This window comes from Triturus cristatus, chromosome 4_2 (genome assembly GCF_964204655.1).
Source record: "Triturus cristatus chromosome 4_2, aTriCri1.1, whole genome shotgun sequence".
Lineage (NCBI taxonomy): Eukaryota > Metazoa > Chordata > Amphibia > Caudata > Salamandridae > Triturus > Triturus cristatus.
This window is the reverse complement of record NC_140586.1, coordinates 228,211,400-228,227,516: the sequence shown is the minus strand read 5'-3', so window position 1 is coordinate 228,227,516 and position 16,117 is coordinate 228,211,400. Positions and strand designations below refer to the sequence as shown.

Sequence of the window (16,117 nt, the reverse complement as noted above, 5' to 3'; positions counted from 1 at the left end):
ATGTTTATCCACATATTTATCCAGGTCTTCTTTCAGTTTAGTCATTTCAGGATTCATTTCCATAGTTGATAATTCTTTTTCCAAGGTTGATAATTCCTCCTTTATATTGGTAAGTGCTATTTCAATGTGTTTAACTAGAATGGCGATCAGGCCCAATGATGAATTTAGTACATAATCTCCCCATTCTTGTAATAGCTCATTGCTAGCATCTGTTTGGCTAGGCATAAGAGATATGCGAAGTCCTCTTGGAACACATCAGACCTCTAGATATTTTTTCAGAGTCGTCAGTTCCCACCACTTATTAATTTCCTTTTTGCTCAACTTCTCCCACAGTTTCAGTTTACTGCGGACATCTGTTTTTCCCGGTTCCACATTTCGTTCCCTGCGATTAGTTTCCTTTAATGATGCATCCTGGTCAAAGAAGGAGGCTAGATGTTCATTACGTTTTGCATCACGTTTATCCACATTACCCTCCAAAAAATCCGAAACGACTCGTACTTTATTACGCTGTTGCAACCGTCTTATAATCAACAATGTTGTGGATGGCGGAGGCAGTTTTGAGTAGGGGATTTGTAAAGCCGTCCGTCAGAAAGATGTGATTGCTAATACATTCAAAAACACCCGCTGCATATCGTTCAATGCATCCAATTGCGGTAATGTTCAAAGCAGTCTTCTTTCCTATGACGAGGATAGTCAGTTAGTTGGCACGATTAGTTTCCCAACAGACAAATGGTGATTCCCTGAAAGCCACTCATCCACATACAGCACAGGAGGCTTACCTACACCCTCCGATGTCCGATTCGCCGTCCTCCGCTGTCACGGGCTCTGTAGCTTTCGTCCGCAAATCTACCAAATGAAATCCAAACTGACGGTCACCGGGTCCAGCAAAAAGTACAAACAAACTTGGCTCCGTGTTATGGACCCCTGGCGTTTCTATAATCCGGTGCAACGCCTCAGGAGAGCCACGCTGTATAATAATTAACCATCACATTTCTTTACGAAATAATTGGCGCGCACTCACAGGCTCTTGAATTCTTGATCCCCAAAAATCTTTTATTCAGCTTTTGTCGTTTCAAAAAATGAGGGACAAACCAACGCGTTTCGCTATCAGCCGATAGCTTGGTCACGGTTAGTATTACTCCTTCAAAACAACCAATAAGAGCTAGGTGATGCAAGATCACGTGATTTAAACATGTCGATCATCATTAATGCTTTTAGCCCAATGGCTTCTGGACCTAGTAGTTACTGCCAACAAAAACAACCATGATTTGAGAAATGCTAGTTGCATAGGAGAAAACAATTCTTTTTTCAAATGTGTATATATATATATATATATACACATTTAGATGCCCTACATCAGAAACCAAACATTCGCTATGTAGGATTTCATCGCTGAAACATAAATTGGTGTGTGTCAGACATGTTGATCTCTTTAAACAATAAACAACCACTTGCGTTCATGTTAGATTTAAACAATTTTTCACCACAAATAAATTTCAGCATAATTCTCTGCTTGTATCAACTGGCAACTTATGATGTAATATTTAATACTATACCAGATTATCAAAATTGTGCCCTCCAGTGGGCAAATGTGAATCATCATGGTTATGATTAATGTGTTGTTACTACCCAGGCTTGTACTGGGAACAAGGGGTTTATGCATCAGTGTAATTAACATTAGTATTAAACCGCCGTGGCAAGTACCACGGTGTCTCATTCCTCTAACCAGGTTGCATCGTGACTGGGAGAACAATCAACAAAGGTTCTTACAGGTGGACATACAGTTCCTCACTCTGGTTTAACCCCCAAGGGGTATAAGTTCTGAAATTCAATATTTGCCTTGATTCACGGCGTCTCAAATTCTTTTCTCTATCTCCACCTCTCTAATGTGCAGGGATTGTCTCCAAACCATAGAAACAGAGTGATTTCCAGTTACTACCATGGTACGTCTCCATGTGTTTTGCAACGGCGTTGCTCCTGTCTTTGTTCACCGTTGCCCTCACATGTTCAAGTATCCTTTTTTTTAATTCAAATTTGGTGCTGCCGATATACTTGAGTGAGCATGGACATTCGATCACGTACACCACAAATTGGCTTTTACAGGTAATCAGTTCTCTTATTTGCCATTTTTTGTTATTACCTTCATGAATTGGAACTTCTGTTGTGTTTTTGGCAATTTGGCACACTTTGCAGGAGTGGCACTTTTTGAAACCCTTCGTTGTCAGCCATTGTGTTCCTTTCTTTTTGGAATAGTCTTGATGGTGACTGTGTACTAGTTTGTCCCGTAAATTCTTTGCACGACGGAACGTGATGTTATATACATATATATATATATATATATATATATATATATATGGAACAACCAACACGTGAAAACGTGTAAATCGAAGAGCACTCCAGCAAAATCCAGGGACAATGTTCTTTAAAGCATGAATGCTTTATTTAGCAAGTTCCCCCCCGTTGTTCCCCCGAAACGCTGACAGACGCGTTTCGCCGATATAGTTAGGACCCCTTTTCCATAGGAAATCCGCAACATTCTATTTTGAATAACTTTGGCGCCGGTCGACGAATCCTCGCGAATTTCTCAAAATAGGTGCTCCTACCCTGAAAGTCTCGGGGGGATTCGTCAAGCGGGGGCTGAGATAAAAGGGGGGTCCCAAAACGCGTTTTTCCCATGCATTTTTCCATAGGACCTTTAGACACAGCTACAGCCCGAACGGCTGAACAGAATTACTAGAAATTTGGCAGAGAGGTAGTCCTCAGGTCAAGGAAGTGCCTTTTGTAGGTTTGGTGTAAATCTGTTCAGTAGATTCTGAGAAAATAGCCTTTAAATCAATATATATATCTGTGGCAGCTTACGGTGCGCTTACCGTGCGCTTACCGTAAGCTTACCGTACGCATACGGTGGCGTGCGCGAGCGCGATTCTGATTGGCTCTTAGATCTTAGTAAACATTCGAATCGGCCGAAACCAGGAAGCGGCGGCCGCCATTTTCTCTCTCGCACTGAGAGTTAGGTAGTTAAATAAAACCAATACACATGTAAAGGAGCTGTTTTGACAGCTCACACACACATAGCCATGATGAGGGAGTCCCCCAAGACCCCCCAAGGCCAAAAATGCCATTTTTATTTTTTCGCTAATTTCGCCGATTACGCTTACCGTACGCGTACGGTAAAAAATATTTTAAAAAAAACACTATCCATACTCTCCCCACCCCCTGTGCTTTTGGTGGCCGCAAGCCACCCAATGTACAGGGCTTATCAGAGGTGTGGAAAACCACAATATTTTTAACAAAAATAATAAAAGAAAAAATTATCCACACTCTCTCCACCCAGTGTGCAAATGGTGCCCGAAGGGCACCATTTGTGCATGGCTTATAAGCACCGTAAGCACAGTAAGCACCGCGTGCTTACTGTGCGCGCACGGTGCGCGAAGCGCACCGTGCGCGCACGGAACGAACTGTGTTAAGTGGGCGCGCACGCCACGAATGGCGTAAAGTAACTTAGCATTTAAAAAACCGTACAAATTCACTGAAAAAACCATAGGTTTCACACACGTTATAGTTAGGAATTAGCATTTAAAAAACCTTGCAAATTCACTGAAAAAACCATAGGTTTCACACATGTTATAGTTAGCGGAAATTTTACTGATAAAAAACCAGTGAAATTCCCCCGTTATAGTTAGTGCAGGCAACTATAACTCACGCGACCGCAATCTTCTGCTGATGACATATGTGTCTTTATGAAAAAAAAATATTTGTAATATATGTATAGCTAAAAATGTATGGAAGAAGACATGGGCAAATAAGTGTCTAAATACAGTATTAGCATCAGCAGAGGATTGCGGTCGCGTGAGTTATAGTTGCCTGCACTAACTATAACGGGGGAATTTCACTGGTTTTTTATCAGTAAAATTTCCGCTAACTATAACGTGTGAAACCTATGGTTTTTTCAGTGAATATATATATATTTACACATACACACACAGTGGCAGTCGCCACTGTGTAGTTATAGTTAGGTAATTTGTAAAAATGGCTAGACACTAACTTTCTAGCTCAGCGTGGAGGACGCTGTGCAAATCCTGCGCCTAAAAGGTTTGCTAGAAAAACAGACATCTGAGGTGAGCAGATTCTGAGTGTCACTGGTGTTGTAGGGTGCTCTATGTAGGAGCGTCTCTCCATCGAAACCTGGAAACTATCCAGAGTTCCTTGCTTCCTTGTTTGCATAATTTACCCAACACTCGAAGCCTGAAAAGGCATTGCGCGCGCACGCATGCACACACCACACAAACACAATAAATGGCAGGGTACCCACCCTCTCACCTTGCGTCTCAAGTCCTTGTTGAAGTCGTGGATCTCAACCAGGGAATCCAGTGTGGGGTTATTTGCCAAAAGACCACCGTCCAGAAAGCGACCGTTGGGCCGGAAATAGGTAGGTGCTGCCCCACTAGAACGAGCTGCCCGCCAGACCAGCTGATCTGTGAGTAGAAAAGAGAAGTATGATGCGGTAGGCGTGAAACACCCAGCCCTATCACTGCACTTCAGCCCTAACTTGCAGCATCCCTATGCCTGTGTTCACATACAGGTCTTCCTGCAGCATAAGAATTCTCTCCCATGATCTATATACTTGTTAAATACAGTCTGAACTGTCTGCATAGTTTCTTATAGACATCATACAGAGGTTTTGTACAAATGCAGCTAGTTCAGTAGAATGATGTGGGTCATTACCCCGATGTTACTGCTTTCACCCTCCAAAACAGGTCTTGAGTCCATTAGGATTACAAACTTAGCACAATGAGGAACTACTGCATACAGCATCAAACTTGTTTTGTGTCCTTTACCAACAAGAGACATTTACATCCTATGTACAACACAGGCGAAGGAGTATGCGTGCATTATAGTTACGAGCACACAGATTGCTACAACACTGGCCGACACAGTGTACGTATATTTTGAATGTACTAGCTCATGAGTGGGAGTATGAACTTCACTATGGACGGTAAATTACTGGACTGAAGGTGTGGCACTTTTGTTTGAAGATGGACCTACGACTCTTGTACTGGGCTATCCACAAATGTAGTGAAGGCCTAAGTGTAATGGTATTCTCGCAGCATGGTAAACATATGCTTGAGTCTGCCTAAGATTTGTGAAGCATATGTAGAGGGCCTGACTTACACTTGCGGTGGTGATGTACACAACGGGTGTCGCTCATTTATGGTTGAATGATGGCACAACGCAGGGAAATACTTTGCATGCCTTTACAACACATTTTTTACCCCGCATTTTGTTTTAGAACGCTTATGTTTTTGCAATGCATGCCATTGCCATGCATTGCTTATAAATATAAAAACAAAGTATTAATGGGGGGAGACCCCCACACCCCCCAACTTACCTGAAATGCGTGGTAAAGGCATGTGTTGTAAATGCATGTACGTGGTAAAAACATGTGTGCTAAAAAATGCGTGTTAAAGGCACAACGTGGTAAAGACCTCGTTGTAAAGGCTGTTTCCCTCATTTATAGGGCTGTATCATCCATGCTCTGAAGGGTAGGCCTAAGGGTGGTTAAACTTTTGTAAAAGAGTTGGATCAATGCTCAGGATGGGAGCAGGGTAATGAAAAAATTCTTGCACTGTGTGAACGTACGCTCAGGGGCTGTGATGGGCTGGAATGTGGCAACTCTCTGGTATGGTGGGTCCTTTCCAGTCTGTGGTGGATCGTAGTTCCGGAACAAATGCAGTTCAGCAGGATGTCGGTCTGCCAGCACCCCTGTCACCATCACCCTAGAGGCACACAGAGAGCATTAGAGAAGCACATTCCTTCAGTAAAGGTTACTGTTCAATGCACGATAAGAGGGTTACTCATTTAGCATACCAGAGAGTGAAGAGAAGTCTCACGATTATGCCATACACCTCAGCCACAGCATACCAACTGCTGATTCCGGAGCACGCAAGCTCCTCACTCTATATTCTAGAACTTCGTGACGGCAAGGTTCCAGAGTTCTAGTCTATTCTACAATGTTCTGGTATTTTCTACAGTGCAAGCGACATGGGTGACGGAAAGATACTACATTTACATAACATATGAAACCACAAGGACATCCCCCAGTTTAAGGACAGAGAACAGTGTGCCCTACAAAAGTGCAGGGGAGACCATTATCATGGTCATTTCAAGCATACAGTACGTGAGGAGGGCAAAAGAGATGAATGAGACTACACAAATGTGAGCTCTAGGTAACCAATATAGAAGTGTAACAGACTCACTACATCATGAGGCTTGGACCTCAGGCCGAAAGGAATGCATGAAGATCCCCATGAAGGGACACCCCTGCATGTAAGGGCTGGTTTGCCTTGCTCAATAGAGGGGTCGGTCCGGTCACCAGGTGCTAATGTTTAAGCAATTAATTGAGACAGCCTGTTTCCTATGCTAGTGAATAATAACTAACCACCGCAAAATCTAGCTGTGCATTTTGGAACTACAGAGACTATTTCAAATACATTGGGAACAGAAGGGTTCTGAGAGGAAGCTAACAGAGGCTAAATAACAAAATCTACTAGCCCAGTGAAGGGAAAGGGCATGATGCAAGCTTCAAACTTGGTTGGCGGAGCATTTGATTGCCAAATAACCTCTCCTTTTCTCTTTCAGAGGCTCCAACCAGAGTTCTGGAAAGTTTCTTGACAGGGACAATTGATCATGGTGAGGGGTCTCCTGACTAGCAGGCCCACCAGCCTTTCAAACTAAACGTTTTACAGGGTGACCCTTTCCTAGATTCAATATCATATACCATAGATTCAACGCCCTATAGTGGCTGGGTCTGGAATGGTGGCTTAAAGGTTTTACCTTTAGGTATTGTCCATAGGCGGAGTCATGGTGGCTCATTATGACATTAACAGTAAGTACACTATGCCCCAGTACATGACCTACATTTTAAATTCTTTTTTCCCCATTGATTGTTGAGAAGAAGGCAGAAGAACTCCAACTATTTCCTTGACAGATTCTACAGTAACTACTAGAAATCTGATATGAAAACACTAGAATGACACCAATGATGACATCGAAATTAAATTGTGTGTTGACCAGACAGGTTTTTTTCCATTTCGTTCTGTTACCTTTGTTTCTCTTCAGCGCTATTTTAAGGATAGTTACAGAGCACGGACCATTAACATTTTGTCCAAATTGTCATCCACAATTTGCTTTGAAAGAAGATCATTTAGTCAGTATGTTTTAACCACTTAGAGATCACAACACAGTGAGCTGGTATGTATGCTTATCTTGTAACCCAAAGACTTAGAGGAATAAGGAGAAGCAAAGGTTAACACATTGGGCTAAAATGTCAATGCCTAAAAAGAAAAGGTTACTTACTTGTAATCTTAGTTATGCATTGTAGAAATCTTCATCAAAGCCATAAACATGAGAATAACACACTGCTGCAGGCGTGGACCCTGGAGCACTTTTCACAGATTTTTTTTTTTTTTTGCAGCGTTTTATATAGCGCAAACTTGAACCGAATCCAATCAGGTATCAGAGCGCTTACATAGCACCAGTTACGTTACATGAGGACACACATTCATTTTTTTTTTGTTAGGCACTGGGGAGATTAAGTGATTTGCCCAGAATCACAGGATGTTCAGCGTCATTACCGAGACTCAAACCCAGTTTCCCAGGTCGAGCGCCCTAGCCATTAGGCCAACTCCTCTATCCTATTGTCCACTGAAATTTTAAGCCAGGGTGCCAGTGCCCATGCGTGAACAGCACCTTTTAGGAAGCCTTTCAAGGGGCTAATTTATTTTCCTGAACATATTCTGTCAAACTACAAATGACTGGTTTCAAGCCTGTATTGCTTCGTCTGTGGTGCAATAAAGGGTTGAAGTATAAAATGGTAAGGAAAAAATGTAGTCTCTTAGGTTTACATTGAGAACCGTGAGAACCGTGAAAAAGTGTCCTGTCCCTTTTGGCTTCAGCAGCTTCCTCTACCTATGGTGCATTGTACTGTAGGTTACCTCACACAGTCTGTTTTTTGTTTGTTTTTTTATCACAGAAAACCGTCTGTGTCTCTTAAACTATTGCTAGCAAGAACAAAGTTTGCTGCCTGAATATGTTGCCAAGTGTTTTTTTTTAACCTACTGTTGCATCAGCTTGTGTGTCTCAGTGCCTAATGAATCTATGTACTGATGTCCATGCTGCAGGGGTGAGGAAATAGTACATTCATAAACTATGCTGTAGTGGCTTGTGTACCTTTGCTAGAGTAGGGTTATATTTCCATGGAAGGGGTTTGCATGCTAATTGCTAAGATTGAGGTAATGCAAGCCATTATCTATCTAGCAATGGATTGTTTAGATGTTCCTAAACCTTGCCTAAAATAGCCAACATTTACAAACAGCTAACTTTATTTTCTAAGAGATCGAGAAGTAAGGCGGTGCCAACACCAGGCTGTCGCAGAAGAGCGAGAGTTGTAGGAAGTGGCCCAAGTCCCACTCAGATTTGTGTTTTTTCTTCAACTTACCTAATGACTCTGATCAAGATGAGAACCTACTTCTGGATCTGAATGGGACTGTACTTTCGACTTCCGAGCAGTCCTACACGAAGTCTTCCTGTGCTTGGAAATGTTGAGTTTCACCTCACGTATGGCCTTTGGATTCGTCGTACACACAATCCCTGCAGGTCTTACGACTTTGAGTCATGATTCGATCCCAGGCATCACAGCCAAACCGGACAAGGGTGGGTCACAGACAGTTGTTTGAGACAGTCTCTACAAGGATGTTTCCCTTGCATACTGTTATAAAAAAGATTGTGATAATAGTAGTCTCAAAGAGATAGTTGGTAGCTCCAGATCGGGAACTAAGGTCTGCACTTGGCCCCAGAGACTGACACGCAGAGGTACTGCAGAAAAATTTCCTGATCCAGTCCGAAGACTGGGAAATATGCCACAGGTGAAGAATCTGGGGCTAGCAGTCTTTGTCAGAAACGGATTCTTTTTTTAAATATATTTTTATTCATTTTTCAAACATAACAATCAGAGGCCATTTACAAAAATGCGGGTTGCATATCCACTAGCATATCATTTAGACAAGATCGGTGTTGCAATCAGTCCATAGGAACCTAGTTTTAAGTTGGAAATCATAATACAGAGCATTAGGTCATGCGAATACCAGTGTTCTACAGAAAAGTCTGACCGAAAGCATCAGTCCAATCTCAAGGAGATCCATGCAAGGATCAGTGCGGCTCCTATACTGAGAAACCAAATCAAATGAACCACCCCAGTCCGAACAGGAAATCCCTCCCCCACCTCCCCCCGTTCCCTCTCTCCCACCCGTGACACAAAACAGGAGAATCTATAAAAATAAAATACAGTAGCACCCGAATCCATCCTGGCGGTTTAATAAAGCACAGCGATAGATCCCCCTGAATGGCAGCAGGCTCTAAAATGTAATAAGGCATGGCACCCATCAACCCCCAGAGTCCTCGGAGATACAGTACTTGAGTAATCTTCAGGGAGTGGCAAATCAATCCAGACACGGAATTATCATAGCAGTAAACACATGAACCATCTTTGCCAGATATGGGGTTTTCGAAGGATGAGGAAGCAGAAGTCTGGACTCTGATGTGGAATAGATCAACACAGAATGTGGAAGTCTGTGTTCCACTTACCGAGAATATTGTACACAAAAAGCCGAAAGACTCTAGCTCTTCAGAGCCTTTTGATGTGAAAAAGAAGGCATCCAAACTTAAAGACAGGCTTTCGATAGCGAAGCATTCCCTAGTCGAGAAACCATTCAAATGTAAAGATAAAGACCCCTCTGGATCAAAAGGAGTAGTTTCTTTTCTGTAACTCCAGTTCTGTAGTAGGGGTATCTCTGTGATAGTCATAATCTAGTGAATAGTCCCGCCCATGTACGTGGACCCCGGAGCAATAAAAAATAATCTCTTAAGGTGTCAAATCATGCAGACCTGCATCCACCTTTAAGAGAGAATTTAAAGACAGATAATGCAGCCTATACCCACAGGCTACACTGTCCAGTACTTCAACTAGAATTCCACCAACATCCACAAACAGCATTGCCTGTCCAGCTTTTCTCCACACAGGAAAAAACCCTGCCTCTACCAGCAAAAGCCTCTGGAATGATAGAGAGGAAGGAATGGACAGACAAGCCCCATAGGCTGCCATTATGTGGCTGAGAACAGGATACTGTGCCTTTAAGAAAACTTTCCAGATTTCCAGAACTTTCCCAGTATCCCAGAATGCCCAGCAGGTCCCTTTTACTTTCAGTTCTTTTTGAAGGCGTAGCACGCCAGACCTGTAGCATTCCTCACATGAATAATTATCTCTCCACCGGGGAGGAGGGCGGGCGCTAATGACTATCACAGAGATACCCCTACTACAGAACTGGAGTTACAGAAAAGAAACTACTCCTTCTGTAGTAGGGGATCTCTGTGTATAGTCATAATCTAGTGAATAGAATGGCAAGCCCATCCCCACACAACAACGGCCGTGGAGAACACCCAAGACAATACCACTACTGTGCGAACAAATTTCGCAGCGAAGCCTGCCCAACCTGAGCATCTGCCCTGGCATCCGTGTCCAGACAGTAATGCGCAGCAAAGGTATGGACCGACTTCCAAGTGGCCGCCTTGCAGATTTCCGCAATAGGAACATTACGCAGCAAAGCCGTCGTGGCAGCTTTGCCCCTGGTGGAATGAGCCTTAGGTTTACCCCCTAAGGTCTTATTAGCCTTTAGATAACACAACTGTATGCAGGACACAATCCACCGAGAAATGGACTGCTTAGAGGTCGCGAGACCGGTCCTGACTGATCCATAATTAACAAACAATTGGTCTGACCTGCGAATATCCTTGGTCTTATCCAGATAAAATTTCAACACCCTCCGAACATCCAGGGAATGGAGAGACCTTTCCGCTGGCGAAGAGGGATTCTGAAAGAACGTAGGTAAAGTTATGGTCTGGTTGACATGAAAATCAGAGATAACCTTAGGAAGAAATTTAGGGTGAGTACGCATCACAACCTTAGCAGCATGAAATACAGTATAAGGTTCTTGACAACATAATGCCTGAAGTTCACTCACCCTGCGGGCCGATGTAATGGCCACTAGGAACGCCGCCTTCCAGGATAGGTGCTGCAACGAAGCCTTGTGAATGGGTTCAAAAGGCTCCTTCATCAGTCTGGACAGCACCACATTCAAGTCCCAGGAAGGCGAGGGAAGTCTGACAGGAGGAAACACTTTCTTCAAGCCTTCCAAAAAATCCTTGACCACAGGGATCGCAAAGAAGGAAGTCTGTGAAGGGCATTTCCTGTAAGCAGTCAAAGCAGCCAGATGAACCTTAATGGAATGGAAATTAAGGCCAGACTGCGCCAAATGTAAAAGGTACGGAAGGATAACATCTTCCTTACATGTCGTAGGATCAAAGTTCTTGGACTTACACCAGATACAGAACCTCTTCCACTTATAGGCATAGGACGTCCTAGTGGAAGGCCGTTTAGACTCCTTCAGTATGTCCATACAATCTTCTGGTAGATTCAGATGGCCATATTGCACTATTTCAGGAGCCATGCTGCCAAACTCAAAGACGAGAGGTTGGGGTGCACCATCCACCCCCCGAACTTCGTGAGAAGGTCCGGCCTGCACGGCAACCGTACATGAGGAAGGAGAGACCGGTGAAGTAAGTCCGTGAACCACCACTGTCTGGGCCATTCCGGGGCGATCAGGATCATCCGCGCCCTGGACTGGGACAGGTTGATGAGCACTGCCGGAATCAGGGGAATGGGTGGAAAAGCGTACAGAAAGCTGTTCGACCAATCGATCCATAACGCATTCCCCAGCGTCCCCCGCTGGTAGTACCTGGATGCGAAGTCTCGGCATTTGCTGTTTTCGGCGGTGGCGAACAGATCTACGTCTGGAGTTCCCCACCTTGCGAAGACTTCTCCTAGTACTTCGTCGTTTATGACCCATTCGTGGTTTTCCTGAATCAGTCTGCTCAGCGCGTCCGCCTGAGCATTCTGTACCCCTGGCAGATGCGTGGCCGTAATCGTCAGTCCTCGGGCCAGAAGCCAGTGCCAGATCGCCTGCGCCTCCTGCGACAGAGTGCGCGATCTCGACCCCCCCTGCTTGTTGAGGTAATACATAGTGGTTGTATTGTCCGTCTGTATCAGCAGTGAGTTGGTCTGGAAGGACGGAAGGAAGGCCTTCAGTGCCAGGAAGACAGATCTGAGTTCCAGGAAATTGATGTGGTACGTCGATTCCAACGGGGACCACTGTCCTTGAATCTGCAAGTACCCGGAATGCGCTCCCCAGCCTTGGAGAGACGCATCCGTCACGACACTCTTCGTGGGAATGTCCTTGTGGAAGGGAATCCCCCTGAGGAGGTTTTCCACCGAACACCACCACTTCAGAGACTGAAGAGCATGTAGAGACAGTCGTAACTTGTCGTCCCAAGAACCTGTCCTCTGATCCCACTGATCCTCCAAGCACTCCTGCAGTGGTCTCATGTGCAGCCGTGCGTGAGGAAGATACAGGAGGCCATCGATCCCAGCAGCGAAGACACCTTCCTCACTGTCGTCGATGGAGCAGTCCTGAGGTCCTGAGCCTTCCGAAGGAGTGATAACCGTCTCTCCTCCGAAGGAGACACGCTTGCTGACCGCGTATCGATGGAGGCTCCCAGGTACTGTATGCACTGGACCGGAGTCGGGACCGATTTGGACATGTTGACGTGTAACCCCAGCTTGTGCAAGAGCGCGCACGTCCACCGGAAGTGTTCTTGCGCTTCCGAGAAGGATGATGCCTTGATCAGCCAATCATCCAGATACGGGTAGACAAACACATTGTTCCTCCGCAGGTGTGCCGCCACCACTGCCATGCACTTCGAGAAGGTCCTGGGCGCAGACTTTAGCCCGAATGGCAGTACTGTGTATTGATAGTGATTGGCGCCGACTTGGAATCGCAGGAACTTCCTGTGCTTCCGTACGATGGCCACATGGAAGTACGCATCCTGTAGATCTATGGCACAGAGCCAGTCTCCCCGTTGCAGCTGGGGGTAAATCTGATGCAACGAGAGCATGCAAAACTTCTCTCTGCGAATCCATTTGTTTGCCTGTCGCAAATCCAGAATGGGCCTGAACTCGTTCTTGTCCTTCTTGCGAACGAGGAAGAACCGAGAGTACAGACCCTCTTCCCCTTTGAGACAGCGGTACCTCTTCTACCGCCTTCTTTCGCAACAAGATGTCTGCCTCCGCCTGGAGCTCTCGCAGCTGAAACTGAGAGCTTACCGGCGGAATCGCTGGAGGCGGGCTGATAAACCGAAGACTGTATCCATTGCAAACAATATTCAGCACCCACTTGTCCTGAGTAGTTTTTCTCCACTTTGCCGAAAAAATTGAATGCTTCCCCCCACTGGAGTGGGTAACGGTTGAGGGGGAAGTAGTCGCTCAGGGCCGAGACCCGGCCGGGCCCTTGGTAGTGGTAGCAGCCTGCTGGCCTCCTCTACCCCTCTGGCGTTTCTGGAAGGGCTTCCGGAACTGCTGCTGTTGGTGCTGCTGCTGTCCTGAACCCTGCCCGCGCCCTCTGCCCGTAGACCTGAACCGCCTCTGGAATGGGCGCTTCTTCTTCTCGGCCTTCTCCAACCCGACAGCGTCTCCGCCTCCGCCTTCATGCGGGCCATCTCATCATCCGCATGTTTTCCAAACAGGGTTTCCCCCGAGAAGGGCAGATTGGCTACTCTGTGCTGAGCCTCTGGCGCAGCCAAGAGTGACGCCTCTGATGGACACCATGACAGTAGGAGTGCGCCGCCAACAAGGAGACATCCGCCGCCGCGCTGATGACCTGGTTCGAAACCAGCATGCCCTCTCGCACCGTTTCCAGGAAGTCCTCCTTCCGGTCCCGGGGCAGCAGGTCCGCATACTGTTGGAGGGACTCCCACAGGGCCCGGTCGTAACGCCCCAACAGTGCCCCAGCGCTTGCCGCCTTCATGGTGGTAGACGCGGTCCCACATACTTTCCTGCCCGCCGAGTCCAGCCAGCGGCTTCCCTTGTCAGGCGGGACCGTCGATGAAGGTGCAGTCGCATGCTGCTTCCTCGCCGCCGTCATGATGACAGAGTCCGGCTTCGGGTCCATCCGTAAAAAAGCAGGGTCCGACTCCGGGGCCCGATACTTTTTCGTGAGCCGTGAGGGAGCGGATTTCTTCACCGCGGGTGTGAGGAACAATTCCAACGCGGGTTCCACCAGTCCCGGCACTAGAGGCAGCAGAGGGCGAGACAGGTTTTTTTTGTGTAGAGTCTCGAATATTACGGACGTCGTGGGCGTCGGTACCGTCACCGAGATGCCCAACTTGGCTGCCCCCCGCAGCAGCACCTCCTGGAAGGAGACCAGATCATCCACCGGAGACACCCTAGTCCCCGGTGAGTCCGACAGCGTCGGCGAGAAGTCCCTGGCCAAGGACCGTGTGCGTGACCTGGACCTGTGCCTCCTATGGCGTCGTCCCGATGTCGACGACGACGACCTCCTATGGCTCCGCGACCTTCTCCTCCTGCCGGAGCAGGAGCGCGACCTCCTCGGCTTCGGCCTGTCCGACGGTCTAGCCGGGCCCGGCGACCATGGGTGACGTGGCCTCAGCGTCCCCTGCGGCGGAGTCGGATACCTGGGCAGGGAGACCGACCTCGGTGGAACCGCAGGCAGCCCCAGCGGGGTGCGAGGTGGTATAGAACGCGGAGGAGGAGGTGGAGGTGGTGACACCGGCAGTGGTGGCAGTGGCGGTGGCGGTGGTGGAAGAGTCGGTGGCCGTGGTGGCGGCGGCGGAGGTGGTGATGGCGTAGGGTTCCGAGGGGGTGTATACACCACGGAGTACCCCGATCCCGGCGACTCCGTTCCCCTCTTACTCCTGGCGTCAGGGCTCCCCCTGCGCCGTCTTGACGTCGACCGCCTCGACGTCGAGCATCCTCTCGACGTCGGCCGCCTCCTCGACGGCGACCGCCGCCTTGACGTCAATCTCCGTGACGTCGATCGCCTTCTCGACGTCGATCGCCTTCTCGACGTCGATCGCCTTCTCGACGGCGAACGTCTTCTCGACGGCGAGCGTCTTCTCGACGTCGATCTCCAGGACGTCGATCTCCATGACGGCGACCGTCGCCTCTTCGCCGACGGCGAGCGGCGCTCCCCCTTCGACGGTGAGCGTCGGGCCTGATCTCGCCGTCGATGGCTCGACGGCGTCGTCGCAGAAGATGCCGATGTCGTCGACGGCGGCCTGTTCAGCTCCTTCGACGTCGAGCGTCGACGCCGCTTCTCCCCAGAGCCCTGGGGAGATGGCGAACAGACCGTAGTCATCCCCCTCGACGCCGCCGTCGACGGGGAGAGGGGACGCTTGCTGGTCTTCCTGCCCCTGGGGAGCCCCCCAGAGGCCTCAGTATGGGCAGAATCAGCCCCTCCAGACCCACCTCGTGCCTTCAGCCTTCTGTCCTCCAGGACCTGGAGCCTGATCTTCTTCCTCTCTCTCATGGTCCTGGCTGAAAAAGAGTGGCAGATCTCACACTCCTCAGGCACGTGGGACTGGGGAAGACAGACGATGCACACCCTGTGTGTGTCTGACTTAGCCTTTTTTCTTCCACAATCAGGACACTTGTCGAACAAGCCAGTCATTCTGATAACACCAGAAGGAAAAAGGACTTTCTAACACTTGAAAAGTAACAAATAACCCTTGAAAAGGGAGAGCTCAATGCTCCAGGGTCCTGCTAGCAGGAGCCGGAAAAAAGAACTGAAAGTAAAAGGGACCTGCTGGGCATTCTGGGATACTGGGAAAGTTCTGGAAATCTGGAAAGTTTTCTTAAAGGCACAGTATCCTGTTCTCAGACACATAATGGCAGCCTATGGGGCTTGTCTGTCCATTCCTTCCTCTCTATCATTCCAGAGTTCCAGAGGCTTTTGCTGGTAGAGGCAGGGTTTTTTCCTGTGTGGAGAAAAGCTGGACAGGCAGTGCTGTTTGTGGATGTTGGTGGAATTCTAGTTGAAGTACTGGACAGTGTAGCCTGTGGGTATAGGCTGCATTATCGGTCTTTAAATTAAATTCTCTCTTAAAGGTGGATGCAGGTCTGCATGATTTGACACCTTAAGAGATTATTTTT

General features: G+C 47.4%; 1 protein-coding gene across 2 annotated transcripts in view; it reads right to left on the bottom strand.

Moving 5' to 3' along the window:
• Window positions 1–16,117, bottom strand: part of PLA2G6 (phospholipase A2 group VI) — a 269,817-nt gene that overhangs the window by 69,293 nt on the left and 184,407 nt on the right. For both annotated transcript variants that reach the window (XM_085601318.1, XM_085601319.1), the window contains 2 exons: window positions 5,641–5,777; window positions 4,321–4,475 (listed from right to left, as the gene is read on the bottom strand). In XM_085601318.1, the coding sequence (XP_085457444.1) occupies window positions 4,321–4,475; window positions 5,641–5,777 (292 nt within the window). The remainder of the gene's footprint in view (window positions 1–4,320; window positions 4,476–5,640; window positions 5,778–16,117) is intronic.